Source organism: Drosophila guanche, unplaced genomic scaffold, assembly GCF_900245975.1.
Source record: "Drosophila guanche unplaced genomic scaffold, DGUA_6, whole genome shotgun sequence".
NCBI classification, from domain to species: Eukaryota; Metazoa; Arthropoda; class Insecta; order Diptera; family Drosophilidae; genus Drosophila; species Drosophila guanche.
Window position 1 is genome coordinate 307,088 of NW_022995751.1, and position 14,878 is coordinate 321,965.

Consider the following 14,878-nt stretch of genomic DNA (forward strand, 5'->3'; position numbering starts at 1 on the left):
ATCATTACTGGCTGTGCAACAGCCAAGTAATATAACGTTCCCACCGATCCCAATGGAAATGGAGAGCACTCGCAAATTTCTAGCTCTCTGTTTTCACTTGAAGCGGAGGGACACTCGCCCCTGCCGAGGGACACCCACCCAACCAGCAAGAGGGATGTTCAAGGATGCGCGTGCCGTTCCGATACATTCTCGTCTGACGACAATAATTCACATTTTCTGCTTTTGGCCATTTCGAGCGTCGCCTCTTGCCCTTTACTCTGGTTTATGGTTTTTGTTTTCCTGTTTTATCGTGAATTGTCGCTCTCCCACTGAGGGGTATCTTGGATCTGTGCAGGCACGGGAGAGTCTTCTCCCTTTTTCCCCACTGTTCTCGGAGGAGGTACAGAGGAGGTGTCCCCGCCTATGGCCTTGTCAAGCGGGGATTCTGGTTTGGTCTCTCTTTTGTTCTCGTTTTAGTATTGTTTGCTCAAATCATAATTTCATAATTTCTGTGCGGAAAGCAGGACACTTTGTGGGCCAAGAATGTATTTACTCTAAATTAGGACAAGAATTTACACCCTTAAAGCCTTCAAGCCATTCGCCAGCTCCGCTTTTACCGCCGCCGCCGCAGCAGCAGCATCTTGACCACGGCATTTCCGTGTAAAGTCCACGACGAAACGCAAAGGGGTCAGGGGGTCGCCCACGACACGCACAACAGCAAAAATCACTTTGGGCCTTACAGGCAAACACGACTCGCTGCCAGTGCAAACACCCCAAGGCATGGGTCCGCAAGGACCTCTGGGTTCAGTTTTAAGATTTGCCTACCGCAGGGCCAGCAGAAAGGTGCTTCACGGAGCGTTAAATGCAATTGGAACTATTCTTTTTTAAGCTTTTCAATGGGAAAATAGTTTTAAGCACAATGGCATCAATGATTTGTTTAAACTATGCCGGTAATTTTCGTAATTTTAATTCACGAAAAGTGTGTTTAAAAATAGTTATTCTTATGCCTCGAACTTTTGGCAAAGGAAGTAATCAAGTATACAGAGTAGAGAATTCGCTCTTAAATCAACCAGCAAATGGTAATCAAAAGCAGAAGCTTATTTTAAACACAGACTAAATCTTGGCAGTGCAGTAAGACACACATAAATAGGTACCCACAGCTAACGATAGCTTGGAGGAACCTCCGCTATTCACTTAAACAAGTACTAATAGGATTAAATTCTGCCATAAACGTGCAGGAAAATCGCTGAATAAAAAGTCTTTGTACAAAGGCGGAGCCGAGGATTTGATACAAATGATTCCACAAACCGACGAGATGCTGCTGCTACAAGATTCCGTGATGGAACGTTGACACGTCCATTGAAAATCTGAATGAACAAGCAAGCCGAGTCGAGCCTTGGTGTAAGTCTGAATCTGTGTCTTCTTTTCACTAGCTGCTTTGTCGTGTGTGGGTGGTGTCCTTGGGGGCAGCGGGGAACTAAGTGGACAAATCGTTGATGCAATTTACTGCTTGACTGCATTTGCGCTAATGCCCCTAAATGTCCTCCGGACGACAATTGAATGCCGCCAGACAGACAGACAGACAGACAGACAGACAGACATACAGATATTCATGCGGGGTCTTTCATGCGTTCGCGTTCAGGTTCACGCTGCGTATGGGTAACATAAATACATACATAATAAATATGTACATCTGCAGTTCACAACTCGCATTTATTATCATATGTATGTTATGCGTGGTCGTCAGAGCAGTCAGTCGCTTATTGCAATTCCATTCGAGCATTAAAGCCGTTGACAAAACGAATTCCATTTAATATTACTTTTTGTTGTACATTCAGCCCCCAGATTGCTGTAGATATTCATGTAGATTCATTTCCAGTGAATAATGGATTCACTTATCAATCTATTAATGGATTCATTTGTAATGCAAACAAACTATGAAGTCAACCAATCACAAATCTCAACTTATTCGAGACAGAAAATGCCAAAAGTAGGGCTTTAAATTTGCAATAAATTTGGGCTGTTCTTTGGAAATTGTAAAATTAAATAAAAACCAAAACGAAGCACAACTCACGAGAAAACAGAGGAAAAACGAAATAAAATAAAACGAAAATACACCAATCGGCGGGGGGTGCGCCGGATAAAATCTGTTTATTCTCATTTCTTAGAGTAAACATTTGCTCTGGGGAGCCTCCTTGCTGGCGCAGGGCCTTCGCCTACACTCACCTGCAGCTTGCTGCTGGGCGGCGACACCACCAGGCAGATCTTCATGGTGGCGCGCAGGAACTCCTCCCGCTTGGTGCCCAGGTCCGGGGTCACGGCGCCCGGCGAGGTGACGGCAGATTGCTTGAGGGGCGAGCCACGCTTGGGCGAGGAGGCGGTGGGCAGGAAGGGATTCAGACTCCGCACCAGACTGCCAGAATGGAAGCGGCCGCTGCTCTCCTGCTGGGCGCTGGAGGGCGGGGAGGCTGTCGGCGTGGGCTGGGCGGCGGGCGCATGGTGCAGCAGCCGCGTGGGCGAATTCAGGCTGAAGAGTTTGCGCCTGTGCCGTCCGGGCGTCGAGGAGGAGCTGGAGGCTGGGCTGGGACTCGGTCCCGGAGGGCAACTGACGCCGCTCTCGCTGTGCGTAGACTCCTGGGATCCAGCGCGACTGTAGGCGGGCGTCGGCAGCTGGGCAGACCGCGTGCCAGCGGCACTGGCATTGTACTTCACTGACGTCACATTGCCATCCAGCTGCAGCTCCTCCATCTGCTCCAAGCCATCGTCCTCGTAGGTGCTGTGGTAGGTGCGGGCCGTGATCTCCGGCAGGAAGGGATTGTTCGGCGAGGTCAACGTGTACTGGTAGTAGCCGCCACCCGCCTCTCCGCTCTCCACCGGCAGCGTGCTGCCCGCGTCCGTGGCATCGGTCTCATCGGGGGTGCTCTCCTCCGGGAAGGAGCCACCGTGGAAGCCCACGCCGCTGCTGCTGGACAGTGGTCCGTGGGCGCCCAGCTGCTCCCACTCCCCCGAGGAGGAGTTGTGCGAGGAGGCCGTGAAGCCCTCATTCGAGTGCCCCTGACAGCTCCTCGAGCTCTCGTTGCTGCTCTTGAAGAGGAAATTCTGGAGTCGTGTGAGCCGCACGGAGCTGCTCTCGCTGGTGAGGCTGCAGCTCCGACTGCCGCTGGCTGGGGCCGATGATGTGGTCGTCGTAATGGACACCGGCTGCTGGTCACTACGATTGCTGCTCTGTGTCTCCAGGCGCCGCTTGGCACGCTCCTGTGCTTCCTGCTGCGATCCTGCTGCCGCACCACCGTTGGCCGTGCTCACCTCTCCGCCCATGGATGCGTTGGTCGCCTGCTGGCCACAGGCCCAGTAGAAGACGCTCGTCTGGGAGCCGCTAAGCTCTCCCAGCTCGCAGTTGCTCTCCAGGGAGGTGCTCGAGTTGGTGGTGGCGACGCTGCTCAGATGCCGATACGCGTACTCGGGGGGCGTGCACTCGTCGGGGCTGTCCAGCAGCAGAGCGGGATTGATGTGTCCGCCCAAGCCCACACCGGGCAGATGCAGCTGACTGAGGGCAAAGGCTGAGGGGGATCTGCCAGCAATCAGATTGTTGTTCTCCGACGCTAGCGGCAGCGGCAGCGGCAGCGGTGGTGTGGCACGGCTCTTGGCCCGTAGCTCGTCCGGCGTGGGCTCCTGTCGCTTGATTTCCAGCGAGCGATGGTCGCCACGGCGGAAGGAGCGTCGCAGGCGCTCCGCGAATTTCGATTGCTTTGGTGGCTTGTCCTTGGGCGGCTTCTCCTTGACCTTGCCACCCAGCAGACTTGTTGCCCGTTCAGTCTTTTCTTTGCGCGTCTCCTCCTGCTCCAGGAGTTTCTCGTGCATTGGAGCGACCGTTGAGGACCTGCTCGCCGTTCTCCCTGCCTTCGCTTCTATCTGCGTCCGTGGATATGTTTGATGTTGCTCCTTCTCCTTGTTGTTTTTGTCGCTGGCTAAGGCCGGGCTCTGGTTGCTGGTTGCTAATGTAATTGGTGGCCCAGCAAAGCCACCACCCATTACGGCCGCACTTTGCCGTGTTGTTTGGTGGGTCTTGGAGTCTTCTCCTACCCGTGTATCCTTGTATTCCTGTATCCTTGTGGCTGTGTAGCGGGTTATAAAACACCCGAGATGCTCGTTGTTGTTGTTGTTGGTTCTTAAATTTGTCTATTTACTAAATCGTAATTTATGAAGCGTTGATTTTCCCCAACGAAACACACATTACATGTCTTCGTTTTTCGTTTTTCGTATTTCGTAAAACCTTATTCTAGGTATCCTCTAAAGCGTTCTTAATATATTATATGCTGTATCCTTTACAAGTAGAAGGTTGCTATTGCTTATTCTATTATTTAGTTGTTCGTTGGTTTGCTGCAAAAAGAAGTCAGAAATCAATCGGAAAGTGTTTAATATTTGCAGTTTTTCTTTTAAAGGTGAGAGTTTTGATGTGGCGGCGGCGGCACCCCTTCAACATATCAATGGAAAACTCTCCTTTTTCTCTGTAAATCCCAATGAATTTTGTTAAATGGATGTATTAAATCCTCCAAAAATAGCACTCTTAACTACACTCCAATTGAAAGCACTAGAATTTAGATTAAATTAAGTATTCCTGATTGCCATTCTATTCAATCCTCTCAGTGCCATTTATGCACAAATCTGCATTGCCTTTTCATGCTGTTGATACCCACCGAGAATTCCCTATCCAATAACTACCGATTGAAGCACTCTTCAGACAAAATGAATCTAAATTCCATAAATTTAATTAACGTTTCCATCGCTGCCAAATTTCCATCAACTTTTTTCCCATTTCCGATTTTGGGATTAGTTTTTCTAAACATATTTCTTCTTTTTTGTTGTTGTTTTTGCTTGGGCTTTGTATGGGAAATGAAAAGTTTTTGGTTTTTTATGGGCACATTGGGGAAACGTGTCAGCATTGCAAATGAAGGGCGAGACACGAATTTTAGCATAATTTTGCCAATCTGAATGCCAATCGATGGGAATATGAAAAGTTTAATGAATGTGCATATATTTTGGATGTCCAACCCATTGGCTAAACGAAGGGGAGGCTAAACCACCATACCAACTGGTTGTGCTCCGCTCAAAAAGATTTAAAAGCTGCAGCCACAGCTGATGAAGCTGATGAAAAATGGCAAAAGCGGCACGAATCGGTCGTACGAAATACTTATCTATGGAACATCAATCTCTCTGGCTTCTAATACCCATCTTATGCATAGGTGCATCTGTCTGTGTTCATGTCCAATCTCATCTTCCTCGAGAAATGCAAATGCCATAAAAAATGGGGAAAAACAAACATTTCGAATAAGCCAAGGAGCGCATAATTCTGCTTTCGAGTTACGGAGTAGCTCTCTCATTCCTCGCACATGTCAAATATCTTATTGTTAAGGTCACGAAAAGATTAGCAAAACGAGAACTCATGGTTGAAGCACTTTTAGCAATCCTTTGGGGACTCTTTTTGAGGCAACGCAAACTTCGCCATAAAGTGGCTCGGACAGCTTTATTGTTATTAATATTACGGGAGATTTTGCCATAAATACGAATACATTCGGATACGGATAAGGATACGGGAGGGCTGTTGTAGGCAAACATGCTCCTACGAGGAAGTTGATAGGCTGGTTGGCTGCCCCCCGGCTGCTGCTGCACATAACATAAATCATTGCACACGCTTGGACGCCTCACGGGCACGCGACGTGCCCCGTCTGCCTGGGCCTAGACCAACGTAATGTATAATTAGGCTCGAGGCGGAGGCAAGCCGCCGTATTTTGGGGCTGGTCTTTATTAAAGTCCGGGTTTGTGGCTGGCGGCATATTGGCCAATTGATTGAGCCCCCGCCTCCCACATCCTGGTGCTAATCGGGGAGCAAAAGCCCCTCGGTATTCCATTAATTGGAGTGAAATTTCATAACTCAAAGAAAGATATTCAATCCGAAGAAAGGTGGCAGTATTCATAAGAGTCTTATTACAACCTAAACCTATTCCCCTCTGGGGGGACGCCTAAAACCTAAAAAAGAAAAAGCCCAGAGCAGAGACTTGACACCAAAAGCATTCTCCTTCACGTTGCATAATTGTAACCTATTTTCCAGCAATTTAAATATTCTATGCTGGGGACGGGCAGGGAGCTGCTGGTGCTGTCCCGTGAGGGAGAAGTGTGCTTCGCAGGGAATCACGGCAGAATCCAAGATAAGCGAGCGCGTGCATGTTGTTCTCCTTCATTAAATTAAATTAAATGTGTGTCTTGCGATTAAATTTTATATTCAACCCAAACTCAAACCAAAACGTCGCTCGTGCTGTCTCGCTTGCTCGTCCGGATGTGGGTCCAGACTGGAGCGGGTTCAAGGCGCTTTTCGATTTCAGTGGAGCTGCGAAATCCGTCCTCCAACGCCACCGCCAGCACCACCACAACAACCAAAACAACAGCAACAACAGCCAGCAATGGACAGTGAAGCGCCGTCGTTTCCGCTGCCTGTCAGAGCAGCAAAAATTTAATTTTTATGGTTATGATGTCATCAGCATAAGAGGCAGAGAACCAGAACCAGAACCGAAACCAGAGCCAAGAGCCACACAGCCTGTGCCTGTGCCTCTGCCTCTGCCAGTGCCATTTGCAGCGACAGAGTCACAGAGTCCATGCTGACGCAGTCGTGAGACGTGGAGGACATACAAATTGGCCTAGCAATAGACTCTCAGGCATGCCTCCTTCTCCCTCTGCTAAGCAGGACCCTGAGGGAATGCTACACCTTTTGGGTGGAGCGATGTTCGCGGGCGATTAATGGGTGGCAGGATTTATACGAGCTGTTGACCAGCAGCCCTACGGCAGCAACACAAATGAAGTACCAACAGTGCAGTGTAAGACTCTACTATATATAGACTGGAACTGAACTTCGTGGTGCCCCCACTTTTTATGTGGTAATGTAACATTTTGCTGAGCAATCAAAGGCGCAGCACAACTTTCCTTGTGTGCGGTAGAAGGAGCAGCAAGGGGACAAACCGCATCCGGGGGCCAACTTGCACCAGGAGTTTGATCGATAAGCCCATACCAGATACCCCAACAGACAGACAGAGAGACAGACAGACAGACAGCTGAGGCCCCAGCAGAAGTCAACCGCCACCTCATCGGTCCCGTGTCAAAGCTGAAGTTTAATCTTTTGGGCTGGCGACACATTGGGCCAGAATTGATTTTTAAAGTGAAAATCGGGTGCGGGTGGGCTGGGACTCGATATCTGGGGACTCGGGCTCTGATTTATGCAAAGGGGTCTGTCAACTTTTGCGTTTTGTCTCTGCACCAAAAAGCCCCTAAGGCGAAACAAAAACAGAACTGAAGAGCTGAGCATGCGGTGGCCATGCCCGCCTGCAAGTGAAACAATACCGATAGGGAAAACATCCATCATAATATTGTCTTTGGGGGCGCCACTCCACACGATACACGCCACACCACTCTCCCTCGTGGCATCGATTGCCACCTGTACAGTACTTACCTCGCGTTGATTCCCTAATGGGAGCTCCTCTTCGTTTCCGATTGCGGTTCTGACTGCGATTGCGAATGAGAATGCGGTTTCGACCTTCTGGCTTTTCTCTTCTTTTTCCGAGTCCTCTTTCTTTTGTCTGGTCGGGACTGTTGGTGCGGCTGCGTCTGCGTCTGCTCCTGCTCCAGCCGCCACCCGCCGCACATTTATTTTTTGCAATTTGGTTGCCTCTTGGTTTTGTTTTTTATTCTTTGTGGTTCTTTGTTTTTCGTTTGTTGCCTGTTTGCTGGCTTTCCCGGTTCACGGCACAGCCTACGACACGGATACACACATAAACTTACATAAATACAAACGGAGAGGGACACGGACACAGATACGGATACGGATACGGATACGGAGAGGGACCTATTCGAAAGTACACGAGAGATGGGTAGTGCACAGAACCCGACGAAGGAAGCATCCAGCAGAGACAAGAGTCTCCTTTGGATTTCTGGGGGGTACGCAAATGAGTTTATTGCTGGCAATAAACCCCCTTAATGCCCCTTCACAAGAGACTCTGGTGCAATATTTCATTTGGATTTGAAAAGTTACCTGCAAAGAAACAGAGAAAACAGAACATTGGGTTAGTTTGGGTTATTTTTACGTCTGTATTGTATGTAATATATTCATTTTTATTGAGATCTGCCTGCTTATTTATGTACAGAGAGGTGAAACATGGAGTGATTATATATTCCTTCTTAATTCCATGAAAACTCAAACCTCACGCCTTTCTACTAATTTCCTGTTCTTTCGAGTCAAATGGAATTAATGAGAGCTATCAGTAGGGCAACCCACCCTCTTCTTGGAAAAATTACTCAATGTTTAATGGGAATTCAAGGTGGAAAAAACCGTTTAGAACAGCTGGCGACGGAGCTGCGTGTTGGATTTTATGGTACACCTCGCAAGAAGGAAGGACATGTAAACACAGCGTTTTAATTCGTAGACCAACTGCCACCACAGTTAAAAATTTAATTTCAATTTCGAGAATGTTCTTAACTGGTGCATACTTGAAGTTGGTTTATGGGGAATCGTTATGGCAGAAGTACTCCTGTACTCCGAAGTTATTCTAGCAAGCAAACTTTATTTACTTACGGACTTTTCAATTCATTAAGAAATTCAACGGACCATCAAGCTCTGTGTGATTGTGTGCCAGGCCTCTGCCCTCCCGCTTAAGCAGACCCTAACTTATCAGTGAATGCGATCAGCTAGATGAGATTTTGTGCACTGCGTAGCGAGCGTCGAATGCAAGCGGGTTCATGTTTGGCAAAGTAACTTAACGGTGCAACGAATGAGACGAGAAAGCACGACAGCCACAACAAATCGACAAAAACAAGTTGCCGTTAATTGTAATAGAGAATAAGCACACACATACATACACTCTGCTAACAGGCTGCTTGCACATCGCCTGAGACTCTCGCGTAGTTTTAACTCTTGTTCTGCATACTCCACACATTTGTTGACTGGTGTAAAATGCTTTTATCTGACTTTTGAATGGAGTGTGTTTATGACGTGAAGAGAAGGCAATGAATGCAATGCTCAATTAGAGATTCATTGATCTGCTCTGACTCTCTCTCTCTCCCTTGGTGGTAGTCATGGTAATGAATGTGTTAATTAGGAATACGAGCACTACGCGTACATTCAATCAGTATTAGATTTCCCCTCAGAGTCATCCATCGCCCTTTCAGGCATGCACAAACAGCAAAATCCATGAAGGTATCGCCCGAGTGTATGTGCAGGTTGGTTGATGGGTAGAAATTTACAAATGTGAGTGCTTTAAAAACACTCGACCCGTTGGCTGTTTTCCGGTACCTGACCCACATTCCACACTCCACATTCCTCATGTCCTATCCGCCCAAGGAATAACCATTTGGGCAGTACGGCAGCAGCATGTTATGCAAAACAAAACAAAAATTCAATTTCAATTCAATTAATCACGCTTGATTACCACCAATAATGGTCTTCGGGCAGACACCGACGCAGGCACAGGCCCAGCAGCCACAGTCAGAGTGAGATGGAGAGAGTGAGCTGGAAAGCCGAATAGTCGAATAATACCCTTGTGCAATCTATTTGGGCAGCCAGCAGTGGCAGTGGCAGTGGAGTAGTCCTTCTGCCTACATTGTCCTTGGCTGCAACTGCTTCCGATGCCAGCTTTTGTTTACCACTTTGCACATTTCGCTGTCAAATTTGTTGATTTATAGTTCCCGATGTGCCTCCGAAACTGGGATGGAAGCCCTTACTATGGGATCTGTGTGGGGCCACTGATGACAGCAACATAGGTTCTGATGGAGCAAAAGCACTAGGGAGTGAACACCGCCCCCGAAAAAAAGGGAAATAGAATTCTCGAAAAAAAAAAACTACGATAAAGCCAACCCCACCTACAAAAAGGAACTGAGAGACAAAAAGTCCGGCCAACATTTCAATGACAATGCGGCTGTTTGTTTGCCAGATTCGGCACTTGGCTACAGCTTTGGCTTTCACTCTGGTGCAGTTTCTGTGGGGTATGGGGCATGGATGCGTAGGGGCCCAGGACCCCATTCGAGTGAAAACTGTTTTCAGAACTGTCAGAAGGGGCGATTAGGCACCTGAAATAGTTTGCGGTATCGCTACCCACTCACCAACTGGATGCGGATACCCCACTCCATCGCTAGATATCCAGTCGAGTGAACACACCGTCGGCCCCACAGACCCCACAAAAGAGCAAAGATTGAGTACGCCCGACGGCATACAAATTCCCCCCGCCTCGATATCTACAGGCGAACCGCAAACAAGGCAGCGGCGATGCTCATTTGCAGGCAGGCCGCATCCTCGACGTCAGACGGAACTCGGATCCGATGTCAGTGATGCTCTGCCATTGCTCTGGCAATGCCAATGTGTTTGATGAGGCCGGAGATAATCGTTTGGCAATTGAATGAACCCCCCATGGCCATGGCGGGACTATGGCATGTGGCCTGAAAATGGGTTAGAAAGAGAGTTGAAATTTCGGGCAAACATTCATATTTTCCATGGCACTGGCACGTTCAGGCTTTAAAGCAACATTGCGAGCACAGACTGGTAATGGAATTGGTGTCCTCAATCGATAAGAATTGTTTAAATATATAATTTAACTTGTTTAAACCCCAACAAAATATTTGGCAAATCAAAAGTTTGTCAGAGTTTGTACTCTGCCCCGTGGGGGCTCACGGCAATGATGTCACAGAATATCTAAAACTTTTATTTTTCATTCAAGTACCCGCTGGAATATTTGATATCTTGGCCACCATCCAAATGCATTGAAGAGTTGCAGAACCGAGTTCATATTCCTATTGCTCGTTTCGTTTAATCGATGTTATTTCCCCACAACTGGGCCGCTTTTTATTTGCAAAATGTAGCGAAAGGACCTCATTTCCAGTACATGCACCTCGGCAAGGAGGAGCTCCACAGCCCAGGCAAGTACCTAGCTCTAGCTGCGGCCATGTTCTGGCCGCTTGTAACTGGATTGAAGCTCTATAAATTAAGTGCAGAAAAACAGAGTCAGATAAATTTGCAGTGGCTATGTGCCCGTTTCCCCAAGTATTTTGCTGGTGGCATAAACCACTGCGCGTGCTGCCTCGATGGACGACTGCTTTGAAGTTCTCTCAACTCGCGGGTGAAATCGATTTAAATGCTCCGTTTGCGTGTTCTGTTTGCTGCCGTCTCCGCCGTTCTGTTGTTGGGGTTACCTTGAAGTCTTTATGTAACCTGTGAATGGGGTCGTAGCGGGCCGGGTCACTATGCAGCATTGTGTCCCGGTTATAGTAGTCGCTACAAAGCGAATTTCCATGCTAAATAGCCTGACACGTGGCATCTGCCACTCTCTCAGCAACACCACGTCCCGTTCTGGCTCCTGCGTACCACAGGAGCCATTTTGATGGGCGTTTGATAAGCCATAAGGACGAGCGTGCGCCTGGTCGAACGGAAGGTCCAGAAACTGGCACAGCGGCACAAGTGCTGTCTGACTTCATTCTTCATTTTCCATTCAACGTTCCACATTCCATTTAATCTGCTGACGTTGTCGATTGTTGTGGCGGGGCAGCAGGCAGCCAGCCCTCTGACAAATGTTTGCCTGTGCCCCACACACACTGATACCTGCCTCTGCGTGTGCTGCAAATGTTGCAATCCTTTCAGGTAAGGGCAGACCCTCGCGTATGGCGTGGTTCCCACGCGAGGATAACTATCTTTTGGCATTAATTTCCCCTATGGAGAGTGCTATTACGTTTCAGTTGCTAATTTTGGGAATAAACACGATTTTCCGGGTATACTGTGTGCCATTTAGCGGTGTTTAAGCAGAGGGATAGAGGAGAAACTTCAGCAACAGTTGGTACACAGAATTTGGATTTAAGCTTAATCGATGCAACGAAGGATCATTCCGTGACGCAGCTTACAGATGGACTCGATGCAAACTTGTTCTTTTCCTTCCTGAATATTCTGGCTACATACACGAGAAAATGAACAGGTTAATGGCTGCTAACCAGAGGGAACTCCAAACACGAAAGCCGAAACATGTATTCGTGTGAGTCGCCCTGCACTTGCAGTTGTTTGCCTAATACTTTGTTGCAAAAGCAAATTCAACACAATTCAATTTTGCAAGGAATACGTTTACGGAGGGGGGACATTGTTGCTAATGTCTGTCCCATGTCAGGTGAACATGCAACATGCCCAGCACTGATGCCACTACCAGTGCCACTCCCACAGCCACAGGGAGACATGGAACCGAGAGCTGACACGCAAACACATAAACGCCATTTCCCGACGAGCAGGAGAAGGAGGAGACTACAAAATACCTACGTAAATGGCAATGACATTCACAAGAATTGTCCCCAGCCAAAACCTGGCTTCCGAAATGGCACATTTTTGAGTTCATCTCTTGTCATTGCTGCCGCTCTACAATGTGGCATCAGTCATCCCCTCAATCCCATCCATCCCATCACATCGCATCCGGGGGAGCAGTCAAAGCCCCTTCGATATATCAAATTAATTCCATGCCATCCTTCTGGCATCCTCCTCTTCTGTAACCTGGACACGGCCCGGAATGACTCAGTGATTGCTGTCCACGGCCCAAACTGGGATTCACGAACTGGGATTCACATTTGACACGTACATTGACACACACACACTCACTCGCATCCACATGTGACAGATAGAAAGACTGACAGACAGACAGGCCCGAAAACTTGCTAGGGGCTTAGGCCGCATTTAGTTTTCGCTGCTGGCTTTGACAGCACACACACGCAAACGCAGGACGCAGGATGAAGGACAGGCGGGGACTTAATGAATTATGTGCAAACTCAAAGTTTCCCAAAATACTCACAAATCAAATGATTTCACCATAAATTTCGTGTCTAATTCGCACCTGCGGAGCGCACAAACGGTAAGCCTGTGGCTAAACCAAGTGGAGGCTTTTGCAGTCATAAGGATACAATGTGTAAGAAATAAACACAAAGTTGTGCAGGAGAGACCACCATCTAATGAGCTTACTGCCTTTAGAGGACGCTGCTTTTTCATGTCAAGGATCAGCTTATGCTTGCAGATGTCTTTAATTGGCATTTAAGCCGATTTTCGTTGGCCACATTTAAGGGCGAATGTTGGAAAGTTGAAAGAAAGTTGTGCAATTAATTCTAAAAGGTTTCTTCAAGAGTTGTTTGTCTAGAAAATCTCTCAACAAGAAGCAGCTCATGTAATGTATGAAAAATGAAGTTTATTTTAATGATTTTAATGGTTTTTGAGTTCTATTCACAAGCTACGAGTACCCCCCACAGGAGCAAGTGAATCTTTTTAGCACTCCTAATGAGGTGCTTCCATTCCGCAGGCACACACAGAAACACACAGCCAGCGTAATAGGCATAGACACATTCACATTAACCGACTTTTTACACATCGATTATTGATCCGTGCCACAGTTTTTTTCTTTTTTTTGGCGAGGTGTCGTCCTTTCGCAACTTCTTACGTCATTTGGGAAATGCTCCGACAACCGGTTCCACGGCCAGGCGCGGGTGGTGGAGAGAGGCGCAGGCCTGCCTCCAGTTTGAATGTGTCATCATTAGGGTTCGTCGTGCATTCCCTACCCAATGACCTCCTCAGCCCCCACGGGGTGATGATGGGAGATGGGCGCTGAAAGACCTAGCCAATACACAAATCGATCGCTGTGGTTTTCTTTCATTAAGTATATTTCGCGCTGTCGGTGGAGGGTCGTTCCCGCCATTCGGCGTTATTATTGTAATAAAAATTTACGTAAATCGTGCCTCGAACCCTGCGCCATGCCACGCCACGCCACGCCACACACACACTTGCTCTCACGCACAGTCCTGGCTGCTCCACGGCTCGTCCTTCGGCGAAAAAGTTGCCTTTGTTTGCCAATTTTTATGAGCAGACTACCTGCCACCCACACCAGCCACATGTCCCTGCTGGCCCACAACACCTGCAGACTAATTAATGGCAAATTCCTGCCGCCTCATGCATGATGTATATAAGGTTATGAAATCACAAAGTTCCTCATTCGGATGACGAACCCAAAGCAGGAGGCATGATTATCGATTGGACTCCACAGGATGTGGATGGTGGCTCTGCCGCTAAGCGGAACATTGCACTGCCTGCAAGGGGGTAGAAAATTGAAATTTATTCGATTTGTCCAGCTATCAGTTGAATGTCGCAACCAATTAACATCTGCGGTTATTCGAATTATGAGGCCAGAGAGTGTTTTGTAATGGCAAACAATTAGGGATATGTCAACGGAATATGCCTACAAAAAGAGCCTCTCTTCAAAGTCTCTTTTTAGCTACCAACTAACGGGTAACCCTTGGTCGTAGTGTCCAATAAATGGCTACCAATTGTTTTCTACAAGTATTTAATTTAATAACAATGGAACAAGAACCCCCTGGGAGCTGCTTGTGTCCTACTTTGAAGGACACAAGCATAAAGCACACACACATAAATATTTGGAGTCTCGTGAAGTATGTTTGAGTTTCGTCTTTGGGCACTTGACAATATTTTGGAAACTTTTAATGACATTCTCGTTTGTGTGTGTTCCTCTTCTGTGCTGTGTCGAGTGCTTTTTGCCAGGATTAATCAATTGTAATTGTCATTGTCATTCTCTTCCTCTCTTACTTTGTGGCTGTGTGTGGTGTGTGCGTGTGGTCGCAATTAACGGATGGCAGAGCGGATGTGGCAGGCAGTCCTTGGAATTACCATGCTCTCCCCATACATCCATTGACTTGCTGGCATTGTCCACATTCACATCCTCCTTGAGAGCACACTCTTCTAAATATTTATTCAAGCAAATTGCTCTTTATTTCCTTTTGCCAGCAGTTTAACATTTGATTTGCATTATTCCATTATTTCCATTTGTGGAGCTCCACCAAG

At 47.6% G+C, this 14,878-nt stretch overlaps 1 protein-coding gene across 7 annotated transcripts in view; it reads right to left on the bottom strand.

Moving 5' to 3' along the window:
• Positions 1-14,878, bottom strand: part of LOC117587482 — a 38,086-nt gene that overhangs the window by 7,159 nt on the left and 16,049 nt on the right. For 4 of the 7 annotated variants that reach the window (XM_034278213.1, XM_034278218.1, XM_034278217.1 and 1 more), the window contains exon 1: positions 2,206-4,011. The exons of 2 other annotated variants lie outside the window; for them this stretch is intronic. In XM_034278213.1, coding sequence (XP_034134104.1) covers positions 2,206-4,011 — 1,806 coding nt within the window. Of the gene's footprint in view, positions 1-2,205; positions 4,360-7,477; positions 7,679-14,878 lie in introns of those variants that run through there. One more of the 7 variants, XM_034278214.1, reaches the window with a different exon arrangement.